Genomic DNA, 27,354 nt, shown 5'->3' with positions numbered 1-27,354 from the left:
TAAAAAAACTGGAAAAAATAAAGAAAAATGTTAAAAATGACGATTTTTGGCAAGACCTGCCTGTATTTATGATGTTGCCATGGCAACGTCAAATATCATGGACACATGGTTGACATATCAAAATTTCGGCAAAGGATGAATGAACAGCTACTGAAAGTTTCAGTACTGTAGAGTAAATCGTTTTCTCAAAATTTGGAAAAAACCTTATGGGGGGGTGGCATCCACCCCCCCCCCCCTTGGACGTCCGAGGGTTAACTTTAGGCTTTTGAGGTGACCATTATTGTTTTTAACCGACAGTACATTAGTACATTACTTGACTGTTAACGTTAACGTTTAACTTCATCAAGCCGAAAACGTTATCAAAATAGCAAACTGACTTTATGTTGCCTTCAAGGAACCCTCAAAATTCTGAAGAAGAAGCTATCGAAGTTGAGGACCCTACAACTGCTTTGCAAACTGTTCTTGTATCCGTTCTGCTGACCTCGGGATTCAGACAAATAGCTGGTAATCGCACGATGGCTTATTTTTTACCGTGTCCTGTGGGAACATTTACAAACTCTTCTTCTGATGAAAAACAAGGCTGCACGACATGTCCGCCAGGTAGGTATACACGTTTTATAAAATTATAATAACTGAGCTACTACGCATGTCCTGATTGGTCAAGAACCTGTACTATTGTACCAGCGGTAAACTTCCCTCTCCCTGACATGCAAGCAGTGGGCCCGTCTACGCCTAAGGAAAAATATTTTTTAAGCTTTGGTTTAGTGTCAGATTTTGGTTTATCATATCATGTGATTAAAGTAAAAGCTGTAATTTTCATAAACTAACATAATATAAACTTACATTTCTGCACCGCTCGTGATTAACATTTTTTTCTCGTGTTCTCCCGACACCCCAATTGGAAATCTACAGAAAGTGCGGTGTATTTAACAATTATTCCACGAGCACGCGTTGGATATGAGATGGTAGCTAGCCGACAATGCGCATAGCGCCGAGTTGGCTATAACGACCTCATGTCCAACAAGCGCGAGTGGAATAATTGTTTTATTAAAAACGCCCAAATAATTGCAATTTTTGAGCTCCCCAGCTGTTTTCATTGACGCGGACCAGCTACCGTATTTGTGGTCAATGGTATATGAGCTCATATACCATTGCCTGTTAACCAATCAAAACTCAAGAATTGCAATATACCATTGCTAGTTTTTAATAATGCCTAAATAGACACTGCACAATTATCTGACGTCTTAAAATTCGTTCAACAAATAAAGGGCTACCACTTCTTTCGGCTTCCTACTTTTATAACAGCACAGTATATTCGATCCTCACAATAGTAGAAACAGACTTGTTTTATTGGAAATTCGTGCTCATTGCTCTTCGAAGGGTCATTTTTCTTTCTTTTCTTTAGGTTTCGGACTACACTCCTGTAGGGTTTCTACGTACCTAATCAATTAGACTACTCGCCCTCGTTTTCTATGAGCGATAGTCAACTCAGCTGCGCCTCTTTGACTATTCGCTCGTAGAAAACTTGGGCTTGAATTCTTATTGTTAATAAGAAACATAGTAGAACCAAAATAGGTGGGTAAACCAAATCGTGTCGATTGAACAGCAGATGAAACATGTAACTATTGAAGGAGTCACGTTGGCCTGTCACCGTTCGCGTGTTTTTTTTTATCTACTAGTTTTAATGTTTTATTTACACACGACCCCACAAGCTATGTAGCTTTTTTTATCCCATCGTGTATAAATGAAGGTTTTGTTTGTTTTGTTTTTGCTTGTTTTGTCAAAGTTGTCTACAGCACCAGAGTGTTTTATAATAGGATCATGAGATGACTGTGAACTTTGCTGCTCTTCCATCACAACCTTATTTTGACCTATGACATGTTTCGTAGGCGGTTTCTACTCAGATGATGTTGGTCACGTTGCGCCGAGCTGTAAGAAATGTCCAAACGGTTCCTTTGTTCACTTTGATAAAGCACCAGGAACACAGCCTCAAGATTGCAAGTCATGCCCACTAGGTAATTTGGAAATTATCTTTCTTTGTAGTACAGCCTTATTATTTGATGGAGAATAATAAGCTCAAAACCATAAACAGTCACTTCAAATAGTCGTAACTCTGACCGGACTACACTTCCATTACCTTTAGTGTTTTCTTGTTGGCACTTTCAAAATTTAATTGTGACAAAAAAAAAATAGTTTAAATGTCTTGTCGCCATTTTCCCATTCACTCAGTACAGAACAAGTTTAGTTAAGTCTCAAGATTATCAAAAACTTTCCTTCCGTTTTAGTTAAGAGGTTCGAAACGAATTTAAATACCTGGAAAGGAGTCGTTTAAGAGGGTACATTTGAAATAAGCCTTCGAAAAAATAACTTTCACTTTTCCTTATCTTCAATAGGAACAGAGACTGATTTCTTTGCTGGATACCGCGCTTGTAAATGTTTGGAAGGTTTTTATCGAACGCACATGTTTGAGAAATGTCACAAATGTGTTATTGGACTGCGATGCACGGATGACTATGCTTCACTGAAATCCGGATATTGGTGGAAATGGAGAAGTGAGACACGAAAACATCGCTACACAGTTTTTATTGAAAATCTCAAAGCACCTTACCCAGCATTAAGTGCTGATGATGTGCTATACCCTTACCCAATACCAAGTCATTACCAGTGTCCAAGAGAAGAATCGTGTATTGGTGGCTTAGATTCTTCGTGTGAAGTTGGGTACGAAGGTCCACTCTGTGCAGTGTGCACTTCGGGATACTATAAACAATTGCAAACTTGTAGACGGTGCCCATCGAAAAAATGGATTGTGGGGCAGTTGTCGATACTTGTAGCCATACTGTGGATAATCATTGCAGTTTTGGCGTGGACAAACAAACGAAGTGCCAAAAAGGACGATGATCATTCAGTAATTGACATGTTTCTATCCAAAGTAAAGATCGTAATCGGCTTTTATCAGGTCACGTATGGTTTGCTCGAGACATTCTCGTACATAAAATGGCCCGATTCCCTAGAAGTTGTCGGCAAATATTCAGAGGTACTTCAGATGAACGTTCTTCAGATTGCACCCATTCACTGCCTTTACAAAGGATTTAAAGTAGATGCGTTTGGAAACTTGCTTGTCATGATGGCAATAAATGCTGCTGTCATTTGTCTTTCTGTCGTAGCTTATGGAGTACGAAAAGTCATTGTCTTAAGAAGTCAAACCTTGGATAACAGGGGAATGTCCAAAAAACTCTCACAAACAAAGGAGCTTCTATACAGGAATGTGTTTTTCTTCCTGTACACGACTTACTTGAGCACGTGTTCCATGACAGCCAATGTTTTGCCACTTACCTGCCATAAACTTTGCCGAGATAAAAACGACGAGCTGTGCAACAAATACCTGAAAGCAGATTACAGCATTCAATGCCAAGGCGAAAGGTACAACCATTTTCTTATTGCGGCATACATTTCTGCAGCATATGTCGTTTTCACTCCTGCAGCCTCGTTCATCGCTCTCTGGAGACAAAGATTATTGATCGTAGCCCCAAAAGATAAGGAGACGTCACAAAATCCAAGTTCCACCATGGAAATGATCAAAGGATTGCGTTTTCTCTTTGAAAACTATAAACCCAGTTCGTGGTATTGGGAATTGGTTGAGATGTCCCGTAAAGTTATCCTTACATCCGGTCTGATCCTTGTGGGAGAAGAAAGCAGGTCATATATTGGCTTAACATTGGTCATCGCAGGCATGTATGGAATGGTGTTCTCCTGGATGAAACCCATACAGGACGGGTTCGAGAACAGAATGATGTCAATATCACTTGCCGTCACTGTGTTTAACTTGGCTATTGGCGTTGTGAGTAGAATTCCCGCAGAGAATGTATCATCATCGAGTGAACCGAACATGGAAGCATTTTTATTTAACTTGCTGGTGCTTGGGGCAAATACTCTAGTGATTGGCCTACTTGCTTGTACGTTACTCAGAAATTCATCAATAATAATTATTTGCATGAGCATATGATCAAGGTAACAAATTGAATATTAGAGTATGTTACCTGTTTCTGTGTCATTATTTTCTTCTTCTCTGTGTACATCCTTTTCTCTGCTTATACTATTTTTTAGGGGACCATCAATCGGAAAAATGAACAGGCTTAGTGTAAATTGCTTTTTTTCCTTTAGTTCACTTGAAAGTTCTTTTTGTTTGCTTAAGTGCTCAAATATCTCCATAGTCTCGATCCCTGTCCGAAATTATTCCACTGAGCGGTTCGTCTCCATGAATCATAACGAACAACATGTAACCAGTGTGCCACAAATATTATCAGGGATACTGGAAGAAAATCGGTAATGCTTAAAAAAATATAAACGAAGAAACAAAAAAACTAACTTACTAACTAACAATAAACAAAACAAAACGAAACAAAAAATTCTCGGCACAAACGATGGATGAATGACGGCGTGATAATTGCTTGCTATTAAATTCGACATACGAAGGGAAGCGACCATCTCAAACGTCAAAGTCATAAGTACATTTGAACCAATCTTTTTTTAACTGAATTTAATTTAATTTCCCAATCTTCTTTGGCTAGGGTTCTTTATGTTCAACAAATACTTGTTTTGGTTTGTTTTCAGTTCAATACATTGTGGGTGTGTATTGTTACTTGAAAGAATGGCTTAAAAATCCACACTGGTCCTTTTCTTGTTGCCTTGCTTTGGTTCTCCCTCTTAACGATTTGCGAGGTGAAATGAAGGGTCTGGATGGAATGAACGTCCTTCAATCACAGCTAAAAACTGGAGACATGGAAATGTCCACCATAATGATTGCCGTGGAGAGCAGCGGTGTTAATGTCAACCTCGAAGGAGAAGAAAGTGGACACAAGCAAGGTCATCGTGGTGACGACGGTGCGAAGTTTATGAAAAAGCGTAATAAAGCAACGCAAACTGACTTCTTACGAACCATCTGAGAAGTGCTTTTAAATCTTTGCTCGCACGTCTTACATTACGTGTTATTCAGATGTTGGAGTAACCGAGACGGGCTTAAGTAGAGCACAAAAGAAAGATGTTTTACATGTAACGAGCGTTGTTCCAGGTGTTTTATGTTTACTTAAAATGTTACTTTTAAGTAAGACAAAACGTTGAGCTTGATAATTAGTAATCATGTCAAAAGTTGCGTTGTCGTTGTCATTTTCATCGTATTTACCTCTTCTGCCTGTAATAAAGACTATTAATAGTAATCGAAATAACAATAGCAATAAAAATAATAATAGGAATATTAATCTAGCTCGATGAATAGGTTTTCAAGCAGATACAAAACCATAACCAATTGATATATCCCCTTTGATTAGTATTTATCATTACACAAACGTATTTATCATGTGTCCTTGCTATAAATAAGTCATATTGCCATATCTTTGTAGGTTTTAATTATTTTTTGTGAACTTCATGTAAAAGAAATAAACATCATAAAAATGCTGCCTTTTGGAATTGTTGATTTAGTGCAAATATTTATTTCTATCAAATAATTCTTCGCAGCTACTCTCCTACATCCCATGCTCCAGAATTAGAATTAGCATCTAGAATTTAAAATTCGGTAGCCGCCAATGTAGTGAACTTCATCTTTGTTAAGAAATGAAATTGTGGTTCAAATTCAGTTTCATTTTGAACAATCTTATATTGAAGCGCATCACATCATATTGGAGAGCATTAGTAAAATACAGTTCTTCAAATAGAATAATAGTGTTTTGTTTCTTAGCACAATCGTAGGATAAGGAAGTAATGAGATACAGAAACGTCCTTGTGTAAAATTCCACAGCATCATTCAGTTTCGCGTCGATCTTGTCCCCCTTGACAACTCGCCTGAATTCTGCCTTGTTCCGTTCTGTGTTGTTGCGTTCTCTCATTCCGCCCGGGACGCCAGTACATCCAGACACCCGACAAAGACAATCCAACCGAACGAGCTCGTCTAATTTGTATCGGAGGTTTCACGGGAACTGTTGCCAGCATGACACGAGCCTGTTCGTAATATTCCTCTGTGTGGTTAATGATGCCTTGACCAGCAACGACACTACCAGATGAAACATGAGCTAATGATTGGCTTGCCGAACAACCCATGATTGAAGAGAACTGTTGTTAACGGATAACCTTGTGTTATCGCCGACTTTAAAACAAACGATTTTACTGCACGACTGAAAATTGTTTGAATAATATCTCTTTCGTTTCACTCGAAAATCTGTTGGCTCTTTGCGAGGACGATGTGTTTGTATGCCAACTATCCCTCTTATTTTGCCCGTTGCCACTGACGCAGCCACAACTAAATCATAAATAAGAATTGTTTCTCTGGCAACTAGTCATTCTATTTTGCCCAGTTGCTAAGCTCCATTCACACAGTAGATTAATTGTTTTTACATTATGCGGTAACTAGGCGCTAACTTTATTTGCATTTGACGTCATACTTTACACCACTGAAATCTAACAGATGCAAGATGTCACAACATTCCATCTGAAAAAAAATATAAATACCTGTCATAAAGAGTCTTTAGCTTTCCATTACGCGAAAACAACTCCAAAATCGGATTTTAAGATACTGCTAACTTTGATTTGTTGGTGAGTTATATGTGTATCGGATAGATATAGAGAATTCTCAACTATGGCGCTGGCCTAGTTACTGGCAAGCAAAGGTATGATTGATGCCGTCGCTAGGTGGTGCTACCTTTTTAAATGCCTACAATTACAGCCGACGCACAATCAAAACTTTACGTGCATGGTTTGCAGAGCTTGTTCGCTACAATATTTCCAAGCTAACCTTGCTATCAACACGCAGATTACCTTCGTGGAATGTTATTTATATTACTAATTACTACCTGCCTTAACAAACCTATGAAATCTATGGGCTTGTGAAGTTTTGTAACATAGCTGGAACAGCAGAAAAATAAATTACATTTTATTCTCGCACAACATGGCTATCTTTAGAGAGGTTAGCTCTTGAAGGATAATTATTTATTGTAATTTCCATTATTATCATTTTTTTATTTATCATTGTTGTTATTTAGCAGAACAGGTTTACGAATGAATCAGAAGTCCAAATCAGGAGTCGAATGCAGTTAACCCAAATTATCATACATTTTAGCCACTATCTCATTAGTTGAGAGCATCCAGTTAATCCACGCTGTTATATAGTTATGATGTCATATCCACATAAAGTATGATTATACTTGCTCCTGTAGATGACACAACAATTATTTGTCAGTAGTTCAAAGCTTAGTGTGCGATTATTGACCTTGAACTGCAGAGGAACGTGCAGAGAAACGCGCGCACAGTGGAAGATTGGGAAATTGGGGATAACTATGCTGACGCAATATTTGTCACATTTTATGTGACGAGATGTCTACACGAGCAATGCTTTCAATATGACATTATTTGTCGCATAAAATGGCCATGTTTTTCTCATATACACTAGCAAATAAAAACTGTAACATAAAAGTTGCTCGTGTAAACTAGCTTTAAGAGAGTACAAATTATAGCATTGTGCGGAGTTGCAAACGCTGGACGCGAAAAACACATGCGTTTCATACACCATTCTCGCGCATTTTGTCACCACCAAAACCAAACAAACAAAAAAAAAACAAGCATACAAACCGAAAAAGAAGTGTGCTTTTTATCATTGTTCTGGGCTCTAACAGTGTCTAAAAAAACAATGATTTGATTCGGTTCTGTGTTATCCGCTTCAGCCTTCGGCTTCGGCAGATAACACAAACTTTCTCGTATCATGCTCAACCTCATCCAATAATGCTTTGTTAATTACAGACGCCCTGACGACTGCATAATGGAGGCAACTGAAGTACTAGTGTGTCAGATATTAAGTCAACGGAGCACCGATTACTACACAATCCCTTTATATTTGAATCCACTGTTGTTCCACACCACTGACCAGAACGTTACTAATAATTTATAAAAGAAATGTATTTACAAGAGGAAGTCAAACCTCAACCGTAAAAATAACAATGACAAGAACTGCAAGAAGAGGCAAAAGAAAAGCTTCAATTATAAACAATCCAGTTCATAACATTTTGTACCAACTTTGGATGAGTTTGTATAAACACTAGAATACATCAGTACAATTCTTATCACGCAGAAGCGGTAGTTTATACAACACAGGGCAGCTATTTAATCAAGCCATTTTGACGCCTTGTTTCGACAGCTGAAAACTCGAAACAGTCAAATCGATTTCAGTACTCAAGATAGAGCTGAACGGACAGAGAAATCAAAACATTTCGAACACTGGCCATCTTACCTTGAGTTTGGAATCGGCACTGACGTAGCTACTTGCAAGCAACGGGATGATTGATGTCGTTGCTAGGTGGTACTACCTTTATAAATGCCGACAATTACAGCCGACGCGCAATCAAAACTTTACGTTTCGTTGGCATAGCTTGTTCGCTACAATATCCTCAAGCTAACCCTTGGTATCAACACGCAGATTGCCTTCATGGAATTTTTACTTTAAATCCCTTAATGTTATTTACATTACTTATTACTACTTGCCTTAACAAGGTTATGAAATATACGGGCTAGTGAAGTTTTGTAACATAGCTGGAACAGCAGAAGAAATAAATAACACTTTATTCTCGCACAACATGGTTATTATTTCTTTAGAGAGGTTAGCTCTTGAAGAATAATTATTTATTATCATTTTCATTGTTATCATTAATAATATTTACCATTGTTGTTATTTAGCGGAACAGGTTTACAAATGAATCAGGAGCCCAGATCAGGAGTCGAATGCATGATAAGTAGTAGATAAAATATGAGCGGGAGATCTGTATGGGCGTTTACAATGGCGAGCCGCTAGGCGAGCCATTGTAAAGGGCCATACAGATCGGGCGCGAATATTTTATTCTACTTGTTGAAATGAAAACAATAAATTGAATGTTGAGTATTGTTATGCGAATCAGTAGAGATCTGTATCAAAAGTTAATAAATACTAATTAGCTGAGCAGGAGTTTGTATCAAAAGTTAATTCTTTTGTCTGATTTGTATTGGGGTTTACAGTTGTGTACATGTGATCTGAATACTGTGCTGGGATTGGTTTGCAGCCTCATGAATTATTAATGAATTTTACAACCCAAATTATTATGCACTGTAGCCACAATCTCATAAAAATATGATTATGCATGCAGAACTGATGTCATTCCTATAGATAAAGCCGGGTTCACACAGGCATTTTTTTATGTGACACATATACTTTGTCCTGTAGATGACACTACAATTATTTGTCAGTAGTTCAAAGCTTAGTGCGCCGTTATTGACCTTAGACAGCAGAGATACACACAGAGAGAAGCGCGCACAGTGCCCAGTGGAAGATTGGCAGATCGGGGACCACTTATGCTGACGCAACATTTGCCACATTTTATGTAACGTGTTGTCCACCACGTAGGGGCCAAACCACCCCCGAATGTTTCATAAATCCTAATTTTGGTTATTTTCAACATTATTCTACTGAACTTGTGGCGTTACCACAAATTGATGTCCACGTCAATTTAAGTTGAAGAATTTCTCAAAATGGCACATAGTGACGTCACAAAGGATGACGTCACAAAAAACAGTAAAGTAACATTTTAAATTGTTACTTAAAAAGTATCTCATCTGAAAGTGGGTATCAAAGTGCTGGGCTCTTACAATGTCTAAAAAAACAATTATTGGATTCGGTTTTGTGTTATCCGCTTCAGCCTTCGGCTTCGGCAGATACAACACAAACCTCGTCGTATCATGCTGAACCTCATTCGATAATGCTTTGTTAATTACAGGCGCCCTGACCACTGCATGATGGAGGCAACTGAAGTACTAGAGTGCCAGATATTAAGCTCAATGGAGCACCGATTACGTATCATATATATACTAGACAATCCCTTTATATTTGAATCCACTGTTGTTCCACACCACTGACCAGAACGTTACTAATAATTTATAAAAGAAATGTACTTGCAAGAGGAAGTCAAACCTCAACCGTAAAAATAAGAATGACAAGAACTGCAAAAAGAAGCAAAAGAAAAGCTTAAATTATAAACAATCCAGTTCATAACATTTTGTACCAACTTTGGATGAGTTTGTATAAACACTAGAATACATCAGTACAATTCTTATCACGCAGAAGCGGTAGTTTATACAACACAGGGCAGCTATTTAATCAAGCCATTTTGACGCCTTGTTTCGACAGCTGAAAACTCGAAACGATCAAATCGATTTCAGTACTCAAGGTAGAGCTGAACGGACAGAGAAATCAAAACATTTCGAACACTGGCCATCTTACCTTGAGTTTGGAATCACTGACTGAGAGTCAAAAAAGTACAAACTGATCGTGATTGATCGCACAAAGTGATATTGGTCCCAGGCATTAAGTCGCCTTGCACGATACACCGGCAAGATAATATATTCTTCGCCCACATGGACCAACATGCGAATGTAACAAACGGTATGTATCAAGAAGCGAAGACTTTTTTCCCAACAAAACTCGAACTTGTTTGTTCACTAAGGTTCTTTTAAAGAAAAAAAAATAGCCAATTTGCTGATTTTCGTAGCCTTCGTCGCTTCCCACTGATGTGCACTCCACCACAAATGATCAGAATTCTAATTCCGACCATGATGCATAGCGATCCCAGTGCGCACACCGCCTAGTCTTTTAACAAGCACTCGGACCACGCTGTTTTCTTTCCTTATAGGGATGGTACTTTCCAGTACCCATTCCCGAGCAAGGGTGAAACCAGACGTCTATTCAATCATGTACACCCTGAATTTTTTTCTGATAACTATCCACAGTTTATTTAATTAGGTACAGCCTGAAATCTTTTTACAAATATCCAGTTGTCAAGTAAGTACAGTTACATTCAATTCGTTATCAAACTATTTCCAAGAAATTCTTCCTATAAATTGTGATAAAATAGTCATACAGCTTAGTATAATTTTGCTGCCGTGAATAGTTTCGTTTCTTCAAATCTTGTCGCTAGTTGGACATTCATTTTTGCATTAACACCGTACTTCAATGGCTTAAAAATTATATTCGGTAACCGCCGATGTAGCTAAATTCATGTTGCTTAAAAAATAAAATTGTGGTTCGTATTCCGTTCCACATTGAACATCGTTATATATTGTATCCTCCATATCGGAGCTCGTCACAGTTTGAGACAAAAAAGACATTTAGTAAAACGTAGTTCTGCAAACAATACAGTAGTTCTTTGTTTTGCAGCAAAGTCGTAGGATAAGGAAGTTACGAGATACAGAAAAGTCCTTGTGTATAATTCCACTGTAACTGATTTAGTTGCGTCCCGATCTTGTCGCCTGTGGAGATCTTGTTGGAATCGTGCCTTGTTCCGTTCGTTGCTGTCGCGTACGCTCATTCCAGCCAGGTCGCCAGTACACCCATACACCTGACGAAATCAATCCAACTGAACGAGCCCGTCTTATTTGTATACGAGGTTTCACAGGAACTGTTGCCAGCATGACACGAGCCTGTTCGTAATCATCTGTTGTGTAAATGATGCCTTGACCAGCAAAGACGTTATCAGATGATGCATGAGCTAATGATTGGCTTGCCGAACAACCCATGATTGAAGAGAACTGATTTTAAAAGATATGGATGTGTTATCGCCGACTGTAAAACAAACTATTATACTGCAGGGCTGAAAGTTGTTTTCGAAAAAACAAAAATCGTTTCACTTGCTAATTTGTTGGTTCTATGCGAGTGCGATTTGTTTTTATGTCAACTATCGCTCTTAATTTGCCAAAACACAGCCACAGCTTAATTTGGATCCTAAATAAGAATTGTTTCTCTGGCAACCACTATTTCTATTTTGGCTTGTTGCTAAGATTCGGTTAGAACGTGGATTTATTGTTTTCATATTATGCAATAACTGGGCTTGCTTAATTAGTATTTGACGTCATGCTTAATTCATTGAAATATTATTATAAGATACCACAACATCTCATCTGAAGAAAATACATATTTACATATATCTGCCATGAAGTCACTTTAGCTTCCTATTACGTGAAACAACTTCAAAATATGATTTTAAGATACGACTAGCTTGCTATAACTTGATTTGTTGATGAGATATCCAATGCAAATAGGCCTCAGTAGTGTTGTAGTAATTACTCGCAAGCCAAAATATGATTGATAGGGTTGCTAGGTTGTCCTGCTTTTTAAATGCCGACAATAACATCCAACGCGCCATCAAAACATTGTGGTTGGTTGGCATAGCTTGTTCGCTTCAATATCATTTAGTAAACCCTTGGTATCAACATGAAGATTGCCTTAATGGAGTTGCTCATTTTCGCTTTTTGAATGTTGTTTTTAATGTCGTTTATTTCAAAATGTTGTCTGCCCGTCTGGTCTAGCCTGTGTTATCTACGGGCTAGTGGATTTTTGTAATAAACAGAGCCGGAACAGCAGTAAATATTACACAAAAATGGCATGGTTTGTTAGCCTTTGCTGGATAAGTGCACGAATGAATTAGATGCCCGCACCGGAATCGAATGTATGACAACCCAAATTCTTTACAGGCGCTCTAACCACTGAATTACGAGGCAGACACACTGCGAGCCACTTGGGTTTGTTAAATATCCACAGGGCCGTAACCAGGCCTTTGACTTAGACGAGGCAAGATCTTACAAGGAGGTTCCGAGGGTATGTCCTTCAGGAAAATTGGAGAATTAGAAGCTCTGATTTTTTTCTCTGAAACTTTTTTCTTAAAACGTTTTCATTAGGTATGTCTTGATAAAAAATCAACATATTTTTGTTTTTAATTGTTGGTCAACTTTCGAGTTGGGCGATCACAGTACTTGCCTATGTTCTGTTTGAGTTGACGGAAAGACGTAAAATCTCCTGATTGTTAGAGTGTACGAGTTCAGCAGCAAGATCGTCGAAAATGCCAAACTCCTCAATAGGCTCTGTCCCAACATTCGACGGTTCTCTAACAGAAGCTGGCAAAAAAATAGTGAACTTATTCGAAAACACATTTCTAAATCAAGAAAGTAAAATTACTTGCTTGGAAGGACGTAATGAATAAATAATTATTAACGCCTTCACTTCCAGCACTTCCAGCAAGAGTAACAACACCGAGAGCCGCATTCCAGTCTCCGACTCTTTTATGGAGATAAAAACGGTGTGAACTCAACATTTAAACAATTAATTAAGACGGACTCCGCTGAAAGTTTTTGAGCAATAAGTGCAAAAACATAATAATTACTAAAAATCTACCCATAGCATGGTAACACTTTGTATACTATTTAAAACATCTCACTCTCATTCATTTTTTTTAGTGACCCCGAGATATAAATTATATGCAGCAACCCAAGAGACAACAACTTTTCAACTGTTTTAGGTGGCTGGTTAAATGTTCCAGCACTTTGATGGATCAATACTACTTAACCTTTATCAGTTGTTTCTACAATAAAATTTGTGTCATTTTCTTAACAGTTTTGGTGCCCATAGCAACATAATATTTTGTTGAACATATATTATTAGTAATCAGCGAAAATATATAGAAATCGAGCTTTGCGACCCTCAATACCTATTACTGAGAAATTATTCGAAAATAAACCTACTTTTTGCCGAGAGAAATCAAAATCTGAGCCACCTTGAATTTTCGAAAATAGGTGATAAAAATAAAACCGCCAAACATTTCTTAACAATAATATAGGTGGTCACCGTGTTCCTTTTTGAGCACTTACTTTTACAGTACTCACCCATCAGTAGATAATTGCTGAAAGTGCTTTAAGAAGGACTTTAAATAAAAACCGCGCTTGCACTGGCAGAAAATTGAAAAAACAAATTCCTTCATTTTTTTGCTCATTAATAGCTTTTAGGTAGATAAGAAACCTGATGTATTTTGTTCCCCCCAGAAGTCTTCTAATTTCGAGAAAAAAAAAAAACAAAGTCAGTTTTCGTGATCGGAGCCTCAAAGTGACACAAATTTCAACCCCAAATTCGCTATCGTTAACTCTCGTCGCGTTCACAAACAAAGCCACATTGAAAACTTTGGATGCTTTCTATCAACAGAGACACTCTTTTCCATTTGCTAAAATATAATTTCAGGGCTTAAGCAAAACTCTTCGAACTGAAATAATTAAAAAGGTAGGGAATACTTTGCACGATACTAGAAAGTCGAATTAAACGGCAGTTTTCAACGGAATTATTTAATATGTGGTATAACTCCAAACTTTCTCAATTGTCGTTTAAACACACTTGTAAATGTTTATCTAAGACATACCTGAGAATTGGCTCGGGTTGTTGAAGGCAGCATATTTACCAATGCATCGTAGTCCCACAAAATGTTGTGATATCGATCAAAATAGCCTAACTGACAGCTAAACATTTCTTGGTTCCAAAATACAACAAAGCAACTGTTAAGCGCGAAATTCCTTTTGCATCTTCATCCTTAGCAATTTTCCTTTATCGTGGTTCTTTTCTCTTGACCAAAGTGTGTACAGAACTCCAGAACGATCAATTTGCTTCCTCAAACTGCGTTGGCGGTGCTGGAGAATTGTTTTGCGTTATTTTAACTCCGTGACATTCTCAACCCCAGAGCTCTTACTGCGCAGACTCACTTACGTCACAATATGGTGTTTCATGTCACGTGTATTATGTCACGTAAGTCAAAAATCTAATCTTGTGGCAAAATGGCGAAGAGGTTTTGCGATCAAAATGGACCTTAATTGACCCAGGTTGGCTTTTTTATCTCACTCTTTCGTTGAAAAGGGAATTTTGCAATGGAACATTCGGCAAGAAGAAGGAAAGACGAGCATTTGGGGTTAAAACATTCATTATCGTGGCGTTTGGCAATTAGAAGTATTTACACAGTTTACGGTCATGCTGTGAAAATTTGCCGAAGTTTGATGCCCTCTAAGTGAGAATCTTTCCAATAACCCGAGCCAATTCTCAGGTATGTTTAATAAGAATATCTGTATGCACGTTTGAGCAAGAATTGAAAAAAATTAATGTTATACCACATGCTAAATACTGCCGTTGAAAATTACTATTTCATTCAAATTTTTGTTATCGTAAAAAGCATTCCTCGTCTGGTCATTTTTTTCAGTTAGAAGAGTTGCGCTAAAGCCCTGAAATTATATTCTAGCGAAAGAAAAAGAGTTTTTATGTTGATAGGAAGTGACCAAATTTCTCTGCGCGGTTTTGTAAGCGAACGCAAGTAGTGTTCATAATAGCTAATTTCGGGTTTAAAAGTTAGGAAATTTATGACTTCGACCACCGAAATCGATTTTCTTTGTTTTCTTAAAATTAGAAGACCTCTAGGGGAAACAAACTACATCAGGTTTCTTATCTACCTTACAGCTAATAATGAGCAAAGAACGAAGAAAAATCGATTTTCCAATTTCTGCCTGGAAATCAAATTCTTGCTCGGCCGTTCGTAAAAGTCACTCTTAAAAACCGTTGCCACTCAATAGAATTAATTTGGTGTGCGAGTAAACGTGATGGCTTTCGAAAGGCTGGCATTTAAAGCACACGACTAAGAGATACGTTAATGTGAAAACTACAGTCAGTCGTTTCAATATCCTTTATTGCAAGCACAATATAGTTTGTACGTTACACTTCAATCCGATTAATTTAACTTAACAATATAAGAGCTTGCGCGAGCAACAATCAATTCGATTTCTGTTACACTTCAGCGGTTTCTGTTCCAGAAGCTTTTGGCGTGTTGCTTTGCTTCACCTGTTGAGATAAGTACAAACTGTAGATGTATTTGAAAAAAAAGAGAGATATATGTCTAAGCAATCCTGGATTGATTAAACCAAAATAATGTATTTTTTATAATGGGTTTGTGGACTTGCATAAAATATGATGTAAATAAATATACGCTTACCTTTTTTCTGTAACTTGTACATTACCGTCAAACAGATGTCTTTGTTTTGCATTTTTGCTTGTTTGATTCTTCTGCAAAGGAATAGACCGTTAAACCCTTTTCGTTCGCAGAAAAAAGAACATGCCAAAATGTTGTCTAACAAATTTTAAATAAAGTCAGAAAGTTTGGCGGCTTTTACTAAAATGTTGCAAACGTTAAAGCCAATTACAGTTCGTCGAGGTTGTGTTGCGCCCCCCTCAAAAATTAAAGCACCAAAGGGTATGGCTACTGTAACACACGTAAATACTGCTAGGCAATTGTATGTAATACACCCTTCTCAAGTATTTTTAATCGTGTATTTTTAGACAATCAAAGGTACGGGAAAGAGGAACTCTAAGAATAAGTCCATTTGGATAAAATGTCTCGTTTCCCATCACCGGACCGACTACATTGCTAAGACATGAATGGTTAATCAAGATTATTTTAAATATAATTATTTTAAAATAAATTCACATAACTGCCATTTTTAGTAGCCTGTTTATACATTTGATATTAAGTATTACGTGTTTGCAAAATCAAAGTTAGCTGTAAGCAACATGTAAACAAATATGAAAATCTAGAGAGTATGGAGTCCTGTCGCAAAATAGTTTGTAAAGGGGGGACTGGATGCGAGCTAGATCTAGGGTATACAAAACCAAATAAAAATTTTGGTTTGTATCTGATATAAAAATGTTGGTAAAAACGTATAAAACTTGACTTGTTGTTGTTTTTTTATTGTTATTAAGAAATTGGTGACCTTAAAGTCAACGAATACCCCCAAAGTTTTATCGATCGTTGCCTTGTTTCGGCTCAAGAAACCATACAGCCAGAAAACCAAGAAAGTCAAGAGATTCCAAGGGGTTACGCTTCAATCCCTTACATAAAGGGTGTTTCCGAGAGAGTTCGACGTGTGCTTAGCAGAGAAAACATAAGAACCACTTTCAAGCCTGTTAAAACACTGGGTAGTATCTTTAAGAAACCAAAAGATCGCCCCGCCACAAATCAGATCAAGGGAATTGTGTGCAAAGTCAAATGCAAAACATGTGATTTTGCCTATGTGGGAGAGAGCAAAAGATCATGGAATTCGCGCGGCGCAGAGCACAAGCCAGGCACAAGATCTAATAACGAAAGCGCAATAAGATTTCACGCGGAAACAACAGACCATGACATTCATCCGCATTATGTAGAAATTTTAGAAAGAAATGTCAACAATAGACAACAACGCCTATTCCTAGAAGCGCTGCATTCTATCCAGGACATTAACTGTGTGAATGAGCATGTGTATTTCCCACACGTTTATTTAACATTGGGAACATCCTTAGAGACCAGCGGCGTATAAAAACTGATTATGCAAAAACTGAACCAATTTTAACTCTGATGAAGGTAGCAGAGAGTTACCGAAAATTCAGTTTTATACGTTTTTACCAACATTTTTAGATCAGATACAAACCAAAATTTTTATTATGTCAAACACTGATCGCCCTAATAACATATACAAAACCAGTCTTTTTTATGCATCTTTCAAGATTTGATACTGGTATTACAAAAGGTGGAATTTAATTAACCCTCGGAACCCCTCCCCAGAGTTTTCATTCTGCTAAGCTGGGCGCAGCGAAATTATTTTGCACTGAGTAGAAAGCCCGTCGCTTACTCTACAAGATGACATACTTATTGTTGGTTGTGACGTCATTATAGCCGCCATCTTGGATTTCACCATTTTCTTAGAAAGTCACAAAATAACGGAAATTGATGCAAAATCAAGCCAGAATGCGTATGGAATGTAAAAATAAACAAATCGTACAATTGTGTTTCAAAACAACAGGGGAAAAAAGTAAAATGCTAAAAATAACAATATTTGGCCAGACCTGCTTTAATTATGACGTTGCCTTGGCAAAGTCAAATATCATTGGCACAAGATTGACATATCAAAATTTCCACCAGGGTTAAATGAACAGGTACTGAAAGTTTTAGCGTTGCAGAGTTAAACCTCTTTTTAAAATTTCGGAAAACCTTACGTTCGAGGGTAAAGACTTATTCTTACTCCCACCTTGATAGTGGTAGCTATGTCTTCTTTCTTAGAAGCCAGGTCTTCTCTTGGACCCAGACCCTTGCAACTTATTCTTACTCTGCCCACCCGACTAAAAGCGTGATGGGAAACTTGACATTTTGTTTGGATGGCCTAAAGTACCTTGTGCGAAGCAATTCGAATTTTCTACTAAACTTGTCACGATTATTACGAAAATAAAAACTTGGATTCGTTGTTTAAACTGCTGTCGCCGACCTTCTATGCTTCGGAGTTCCAGCCATATCTTTCGCACAGAGAAAATACATGAAACGCTGCAAATACAATTTTATAATGTGATTCTTAGCGAAACTTAAATGTCGATTTTGTCACTAGTGATATTTTCTCAAAGTTTCACCTGTTAAGTTTTTCTCGTTCGGAAACTAAGCGTGCTACGTGAAGTAACTGCGTGTAAATTAAAGTGCTTTACATTTGATGGTTGTGTAAAGTGTGTGTATCTTTAGTCCATTGTACACATGTATGACTTAATTCACATGTACAATGGCTGTAACTAATGTTCTTACTTGTGTATGGACTTAGACGACCGTCTTCGATTCCTCGAATGCATAATCATTGGATTACTAAGATGGATTGCCGTCAAAACCAGGAAACACACGGCAAAGACAAGAACAGTTTTGGAAGTCATTTTGAGTTGAAAATCTGACGCAATCTGAGAGACACGTTGCGCTCCTGTTTCAAAGTCCAAGATAATTGGCCTTGAATGAGAAAATCTATGCAAATAAGCTGCTGGTGTGTAAAACGTATCAAAGTAAAACAATGATAATAATCGGCCTTCAACGTGGAAACATCATTTCAAGAGTCAGTTTGTCTCGCGCCTGCATGCTAATGATACATTAAACGCACGAATATTCGTTAAAGAAAAATGATAAGTCAAAGAAGATAAATTGTCGCAGAAAGATATCACAAGTTGGAAATACTGACATTCGACGTGATATTTTTAAGAACTGGCCACGGAATACTTGCAACAAAATTAATACCACATGCATTTAGCGTGTTGACTGAGCTAGAAAGGTTATACACTGTGATAAGAATCAAATCATTTAACCGGATACTTGAAAGAAAATACTGCCATTAGAAAGTTAGCGTGAGCTAGAGAAGCTGTACTCAAGTTAAAAGTAAACAGGTTGAATTTTAAGAGGTAAAAAGCTTTCAAATAAGTACGCCTGATGCAAAGTATCCCGGCAAACTGAGGACTCGGTTGGAATGGCACTTTGGAAGCGGTAAATTGATGCTATTATAACAGTTGTGACATTTTGTAATAGCTGTCGTAAATTTTAAGTAATGTTTAATATATGAGCAGCAGTGTTTTATCAACTTTAAAACACGAGGCGCAGCCGAGTGTTTTAGACCTGATAAAACACGAACTGCGAATTTATTGAACGGCTTCAAAATCTTCTGATGTAGATCAACTCATTCTTGCACTAATATTTAGATTTGGGGTTATTTTGGCCTAGAAAATTAGACGCAAAGTTGAGCCGTGTCTTTATCGTATTGTATTTTTTGCGGTCGAAAGAAATACTTTGACTTCTTGTAAAATACGGTCTCTGAAATTCATTAAGTTAAGCACACTAGTAAATTTAATGAGACATGAAATTCAATCATACCAAAGAGCAAGTATTGCAGATGAGCTCTACACCAGCAGGAGTTACACAGCGATGGCAAAGAGGAATTGTTACACAGTTTTGTTCAACGATAAAGCTGGTGAAACACGTATTGGAGTGATTGAAAATTTCATTACCTTCGCCAATCATGGTTATGCTCTTGTGTCAGTCCTTGCACCACTACCAAGGAACCCATTGCCTCCATTTGTTGGTCACTTGTCTGCCGTAGAACCACGGTAAGTGTTTACATTGAAAAGCAACATGTACATGACTCTTCATGAATGAAAATAGAAACATTTTTGGTAAGTAACATTTCCTTCTGGAACTTAAAGAATCTGGGTTTTTCCTTTTCAAAAAGGCTGGTTTAAAAGAATTTTAAGCAAACAACTACATGTATATGTACTGTGTAGTAGGTGCATGAAAAACAATTATTAAATCCATACGGAAACATGACAAAACCTACATTGAATTACAATGTAGTGAATAATTTCCATATAGTAAAAATTAAATTTTGTCATAAGCTACAGACTGAAGAGAAAGCTAAGAAGCATTTACCCTCATATGGCCACTGATTAAGTAAAATATTAATTTTTGCTGTATTTTTTTTCTTTTAGGTCTAGAACCAAAGTTGTCATCAGTGTGACTCGGCTGTTACAAAAATGTCTTTACATTTGTGGAAGCGACGGCACTGCATTCATTGCAAAAATGCCAAACACGTGTGAAAGAGACTAACTTTAACCAATCGATTGAAAATTAATTATTTAATTTATTTTTGATCTATTTTTCTGGCTCGCGTTTCAGTATATGATTGTCAAGATGCTAAACTCAGATAAATAAATAATACTGAAACCATTTAATGACTCTTGTTACCTTAAAGTCATTTAATTCTGGAACTTAAAGACATGGTGTTTAGCAAGAAAAATAAATATATTTTGAGCATTTGACTGACTTGACTCATGCCCATTAATCATGGTCTGTCATTAGATCATCATGATCATAAAAAAAAATATCATGACTAAATGATAAGTTGATGGAAAGAAAGGCTTTTTCTCATGATCAGTCATTAATTTCATGACTAAACTGAGCTAACTAATGGCTTAAGTCTCCAAAATAATGACAAGTCATGATAATTTCATGACAAATCACATTTTGTCATGAACAGTCATGACATGTCATGACTTAATCAACATTGTCATGACTCTGTCATGGCAAGTCATGACTCAATTGTGACTAGTCATGACATGTTTGTGATGAATCATGACTTTTCATGACAAGTCATGATATGTCATAAAATATCACAAAATGTCATGCCTAATCATGATTTTTCGTGACCACTTTTTGCACGGGATCCCTTATTCAAAATTGAATAAAGGATGGTATGCATAACAATATTATGACAGAGCGAGTCGAACATTTTAACATTTTATTCATTACAACACTACAGTGTTCTGACCCTAAACCCGACTACATAAGCTAAGTTTAAAAGTTAAGCGACTATAGCTAACAATTAATTTTCGATAAACATCACTGGTCAATGGTCCATCGGGAAAAATCCATCGGGAAATTAGTTTGTTTCATCTGTTGGAATAAAAAAAAATATTGATATTTGATGCAATAAATCCGTATAAATGGTGTCGAGTGCTTACGTTAAACTACTATGAGGTGTACGAGGTCGAAGAGTAAGATGAAGATCAGTAGAACTTTCGATCCATCTGCGCAAAAGAATTTCAAAAAGCGCGAAGTAGGACAAACGTTTCACGTTTCATTGATACATAATTATAAACAATTATTGGATGAGGTTTTTGTGATATCCGGAATAATCAATGCCGAGGTAAGTATTATCAGCCGAAGCCGAAGGCTGAGGCTGATAACACTTACCGAGACCTTGATTATTTCAGATATCACATAAACCGAATCTAATAATTGTTTTATTATACATTGTTTTTTTTTTTTTCTGGAAAAGGAAGTAATTTCAACCTGTTTCAAAATTAAACTTGTGCTAATTCCGGCTGGTCGTCCTACTAAATCGTGGAATAGTTACTTCCCAATTTTCGTTAGTCATTTTGTGTTTTCCGAAACTTTATTGTCAGCAATTTTTGAACTTTGGTCAAACTATTTCTCGGTTGAAGAAGTGAATCGACGAACTATGAATTTCCTTCGCCGCCAGATGCCTGACACATTGCTCTTGAAAATCATGCATTGCGCGCGCAACCTACAGATTAGTGAATAATCTGCTAGCAGATTATTCACTAATCTGTAGGTTGCGCGGGGTTGTGCGGACTCCCAGAATTAGCTGTAGGCTCTTAGTCAATGAGAAGACAGCTAATGACTACAATGTATAATAATAACAATTAGCCAACCTTTACCTGTAACGTATATGTCCGGGTTAGACTCTGTGACACTGGCTTCCAAAGTTGTCCGTTTTCTCCCCCACTCATGCTGGCGGGACAAATGACTAAAAGTACAATCAAAAATCACGATGTTTAGGTCAACGTTCAAAAGGTTTCTAAATTTTGTCGATAGACTTAAATGTGATTAGGACAGTTTCATCAAAATAAGAAACGCCAATTAGCCATGTTCTAAACGAGCAGGGAACTGGATACGAATTTAAAAAAATGATTAAATTGAAAAATGAACCCTGGCATCTTAAAGAGCATCCAAAAATTACTTTATTTACAAAATTTGATTGTTATTGGTTTAAGCACATAGCTATAGTTCACTTTTAGAAATCGTTAAAATAAGAGAGCTTAGTATGGATTGGAGGGACAGCTGTCTGTCCAATCCATACTAAGCTTTCTTATTTTATCGATTTTTAAAAGAGTACCATGCCTTTGCGTTTAAACCAATAACTCTCAAATTCGGTTAAGTTACTAATTTTTGGATGCTCTTTCAGATGACAGGCCCAATATTGAATATTTGTACCCAGTCCCCCGCTCATTTCGAACATGGCTAATTACAAGTAATACTCAGAAGCTTTCACTCGAATGATTAAATTTTGGTTTCCTTCACAGACAAGGGGGGCGATCCAGGGCCGTGACGAGGCAAGATATTGTTAGGGAGTTCTGGGGGCATACCTTCCAGAACATTTTGAAATCTAGAAGCGCTGGAACACTTTCTTCGGCGTTTTTCATAAGGTATTTCTCGAGAAAAATCAATCTTGCTTAACTTGGGATTATTTTCCCAAAAAAAAAAACAGATTTCGTTTCTTTAATTTTGGGCTAAAATCAAGACGAGACAAGTGTATCGTCTTGCCTCTTGCTAGTTACGGCCCTGCGAGCGTGGCCTGTAATTAGGGCGGTGGAGGTCCTGGATTCAATTCCTCCACCTTGCCACTAGATGCACCCCAACGCTTTGTTGCCAACGTCTTTGCCCTCCAAAAGTTTGGGTTTGTAACAAGTCCGAGTTTAGCCACGATTTCACTAGGGTCAACCACCAAACATAAAAATACTTCAAGTTTAATTTTGCCAAATGTCGAAAAGCAATCCTTTTTTGTGGGGGAAAGCCCGCACATTGTCGTCGACTGAGGGATTTATTTGTGCGTGGGTTTGCTTGTGTCACGTGGTCTTCTGCGAAAGAGCCTGAGGCCGGAGACGGGAAAGAAAATGAGAGAGAGCCTGGGGATGAGCGTGTCGAGTAGAAATCGGCCATATTGGATTTTCTTTTTGTACTGTTTTGATTTCAGCTGTTCCTGTAGTTGCTCGTCATTACAGCAGCTCACGAAGTCATACTAGCCAACATTTCGTTTGGCTGGAAGTCTGTGCAGGTTGCACATCAATTCAAGAGGAGCTTTTACGCTTACGCAAGCCAATATTGAGAGCCGCAAAAGCGATGTAATGATCGATCTCTTTCGTATCTGCCGAGCTAGCGTCGTACATGTAGGAATATTCGAAAACTAAATCGGGTTTCACATAAGCTTCATTAACGATAGATCTATCTAGAAACCAGAGCGTTGGCTAAAATCGAGTGCGTGGCTGCTTGTTCGGAACAAAAGGAAGAGCTTTTCAGATGAAACAGCACAATTTAATACATTTGTACTTAAATCAGTCTATATGGCTATATGTTCTGATATATGTAAATTATTCTGCAATGCATACCTACGGAGCGATATAATAAACAAACCATTTTAGTGCTACTGGTTAAAAAAGAAAAAAAAAAAGGAAAAAAGAAAAAAAAATTGTCTCCTCTGGGATTCGAACTCGGGACCTCTCGCGACCTCTCGTTCCCCAGTCAGATGCCTACCCGGGTGTGCTACTCAGACATACTTAATACCGTAAGGCGAAAATATCTTATATCAATGTAATAGACATTCCGCTGTTTATCTGTTATCATGTGCATCAAAGAAATGTTTGAATCACCCGCTGCTCATAAATTTTCAAGGAATGAAAACTAAACTTTTAAACTTGGCAAAAAATTCAGTCGTGGCTGGAAGAGCTCTTCGATCTTGTTTGTTTGCTTCTTTGCTTGTTTGTTTGTTTGCTTTCTTTTTTACTCACTTAATTTTATTTACTCACTCAGTTTTATGGCATATCAAGATTCTTGCGGCATTTCTTTGACTTAGACTTAAACTAAGTAACAATCATGGAACAATTTAATATTCAAAGAAAAAAGTAATTAATACGTTTTACCAGCTGGGGGTCGAACCTGTGGCCTTCCGCACAGTAGTCGGACGTTCTACCATAGAGTCCTAGAGTGATGACGTCATAAATACTTTTTTTCGATTTAACAACATTTGACCCCTGATTTGGAAAGAGCAATATGAAAGGACTTTACAGGCCAAATTTGAGGTGTATACGATAAATAGCAGTCGAGATATGGCCACCGGAATACATAATTAACTTTCATCTGTTTTCTCGTGTTTGGAAATCGTGATGAAACACTCGCACTCGTTTTTGAAATAGTACTTCAAGTTGTTACCAACAATTTAACAACTCCTTTTATACACGATGATTTTGGTATTAAATGTATACCTTAAGGCTACTATTTATTGCGATTCTTAAATTTTGTGATATCGGAAACTGCGTATTTTGCGAGTGTTTAGATTTTGCGATTTTTCAAAGATTTTGCTTGAGAAAAAATAATCCCGAAAATGAAAAAGAGTGAGGAACAGGGCAAGAATTTGAATTTATTTATGTTAAGGAAAGATAAGGTAAGTTATTATTGGTAGGGAAACACAAAAAGTAACGTACTAATTAATCTCAACAAAAACACTTTGTCAAAACAAAAAAAGCGTCAAAAAGCGTCCTTTTTTGATCTTGCTTAAACTGCAAAACAGGGTAAATTTCGCGAGTAGAAATTATTGCGGCTACTAAATTTGGCGATTTGCAAAAAATCGCGAAGATTGTTTGCCGCAATAAATAGCAGCCTTAAGGTAATTGAATGTACTAAATGAATTCACAAAAAAGAAGAATCAAATTTGAAATTATCAAGCCCCACACGTACGCATTGCGGACCTATTTTTATATTTAGGGATGCCCCGTCAGCCAAGTGGCCCATCCTGCCGGAGCTTAACCTGGTTTTGATAGCATTAAGCGGCTAGGAATATTCTTATCCTCCTGAATGGGATGCTAGTCCATCGCCGGTACCCATTAGACACCTGGGTAGAGAGAAGCACCATGAGAGTAAAGTGTCTTGCCCAAGAATACAACATATTACCCCGGCCAGGTCAGTTCGCCGCATTAATAGAATTGTATAGTGGCTAGTAAAGAGAATTAATTAATTAGTAGTACCTTGGGACATCTACCGCCTTTGCACTGAAAAAAATAAACAGATGTTGTTAACACCAACAACAAACGACAACAACAGCAACAGCAATAACGGCGACGACGACATCGACAGCGTTAGCGACAACGACAACGACGACGTCAACAACAACAACAGCAACATAAGAAATGAGATATTTATCATATTCAAGTTTCTTGCATTGAAGAATAACACTACACTAAGGTGTATATGTTTGCTCTCTGGGACATCGGAATGAAAACTGAAAGTCATTCACGCAATAAATGTTTTATGTTTTATAGGGCACGACGTTTGCACGACGATTTTTTTTTGACAACAACGCTCAATTTTCTAGCACGCTTACTGGCTGAGTTTTTTCTTCAATTACAGTAGAGATAAAAAGATAACGCCATTGGCAAACTGTATATAGTGATATAAAAATGCGAATCTCGCACTTTTTTATTTCGCATCTCGAATTTTATCTTAAATCTCCCATTTTTTTTATCTCACATATCACATTTTCTATCTCGCATTTCGCATTTTCTAGTTTTCATTTCGTGTTTTCTATCTTACATCTCGCATTTCATCTCGAATATCAATCTCGGATTTTTCTATTTCTCATCTCGCATTTCTTATTTCGCGTCTACTATTTTTATCTAGAATCTCGCATTTTCTATCTCGCATTTCACATTATCTATCTCGCTTCTCGCATTTTTATTTCAAATCTGCCATTTTTATTTCGCATCTCCCAATTTCTAATCTTACTTTTTCATTTTCCATCTCGCATCTCGCATATTTACCTCCAATCTCGCATTTTCTTTTTCGCATCTCCCATTTTGTCTCGAATTTGACATTTTTTTTATATTATTTCGCAACTTTTTTTTTATCTCACCCCCACAGTTTTAACCGCTAATAAACGTTTAATTTTTTTTTAATTTAAACACATCCCGTATTCCCCTTTAATTTTCCGTACGAAAAGTGTCAGGTTAAATTCAACTGTACACGAAAAACACGCATAAGGCAGAACTCGGTTCTTCAAACGGGACTTGAAGAATTTTCGAATGAAAACAAGGTTACCAATGAAAATTTTGTTTCTGCTTTTGAACCACTTTTTCCTTTACATTGTTAACAATACGACATTTATATTAATACACGAACAAGTTTTAAGCGACGACCCTCGTGGGGCCATGTAGCTTATGCTATAGTTATTCATATGTTTGATAGATAGCAGATAGATATTTGTTTAAGTCAAGTGGTATGGTGATAATCTTACATTGTTTTTCTTGGGCGGCAGTGGTGGACGCCCCGGTATAACAAGTGGACTGCTTTGGACTGCGATAAAGACCATGAAGCACACTGCAAGGACAAGGGCCGCTTTTGATGCCATTTTGAGCTGATTATGATGACGCGAACTGAAGCATACGCTGACAGAATGCGCTCGTGTTCAACCCTCATCCGATACTTATGCAGATGGGTTTAATGAGATGCTGAAAATTGAAGCTTTTGACAAACAAGTAATTATCCTACACGAAGAATCCTTTCAAAAAGATACGCTGGAAGAAACTCGTACGTACCGGTTAAAGAAGAAGGCAAAGATAGCTTTGTCGAGCAAAATAATTCCTCGCAGATGGGACCTCGTATTATCAAATTAAAAATGGCAGAATTCGAGGTGCAGTTTAGCAAAGGCCACGGAAAACTTGCAAGAAACTTATGCAGTAGTGAGCGTGAGTTTACCAGAAAGGCTATATTCTCTGATAAGTATCAAACAGTAGTTTCGATCAGAAAGATAAAGGATTTAATTGGATAAAAGGTACTCGTAAACAATCAACAATCCATGTACGATGTATCCACGTAACAATTCTATTGTAAAAGAATTTCCTGAAGCAGTTTGTTTCCAATCATGAAAATAGTTCTCAAAACCCGCAGGAAATTTCTAAATCGGCTAAAGTAAGCAGGCTTTTACGAAGATAATGCGATGGCGGTAAGCGAGCGAGCTTTGAACCGAAGGCTACGGGCTTCTTCTGAGGAGCACGCCAACTTTGCGCGAGCTTATTCAAAAAGCTGTAATTAGTAAGAATCAATTCCT

At 37.4% G+C, this 27,354-nt stretch overlaps 1 protein-coding gene and 2 long non-coding RNA genes across 3 annotated transcripts in view; 1 reads left to right on the top strand and 2 right to left on the bottom strand.

The window, feature by feature from the left end:
• LOC144629001 (cysteine repeat modular protein A-like) overlaps positions 1-5,390 on the top strand; it is a 49,090-nt gene extending 43,700 nt beyond the window's left edge. Inside the window, exons 11-14 of the mRNA XM_078487143.1 lie at positions 395-600; positions 1,890-2,015; positions 2,394-3,953; positions 4,612-5,390. Coding sequence (XP_078343269.1) covers positions 395-600; positions 1,890-2,015; positions 2,394-3,953; positions 4,612-4,943 — 2,224 coding nt within the window. The 3' untranslated portion in view covers positions 4,944-5,390. The remainder of the gene's footprint in view (positions 1-394; positions 601-1,889; positions 2,016-2,393; positions 3,954-4,611) is intronic.
• Positions 5,391-15,533: 10,143 nt separating this feature from the next.
• Positions 15,534-18,629, bottom strand: LOC144628934 (uncharacterized). The gene is made up of 3 exons (XR_013566301.1): positions 18,453-18,629; positions 15,849-15,919; positions 15,534-15,697 (listed from the first exon to the last, which is right to left on the bottom strand). It is a non-coding gene; the product is annotated as an uncharacterized LOC144628934 (long non-coding RNA).
• A 2,330-nt stretch (positions 18,630-20,959) lies between these two features.
• LOC144629251 (uncharacterized) lies at positions 20,960-26,718 on the bottom strand. The gene is made up of 4 exons (XR_013566324.1): positions 26,542-26,718; positions 25,277-25,300; positions 21,917-21,989; positions 20,960-21,128 (listed from the first exon to the last, which is right to left on the bottom strand). It is a non-coding gene; the product is annotated as an uncharacterized LOC144629251 (long non-coding RNA).
• Positions 26,719-27,354: the final 636 nt, after the last annotated feature.

Source organism: Oculina patagonica, chromosome 10, assembly GCF_052425735.1.
Source record: "Oculina patagonica isolate OP01 chromosome 10, crgOcupat, whole genome shotgun sequence".
Lineage (NCBI taxonomy): Eukaryota > Metazoa > Cnidaria > Anthozoa > Scleractinia > Oculinidae > Oculina > Oculina patagonica.
The sequence above is the reverse complement of the archived record's forward strand: the minus strand, read 5'-3'. Positions and strand labels throughout refer to the sequence as shown.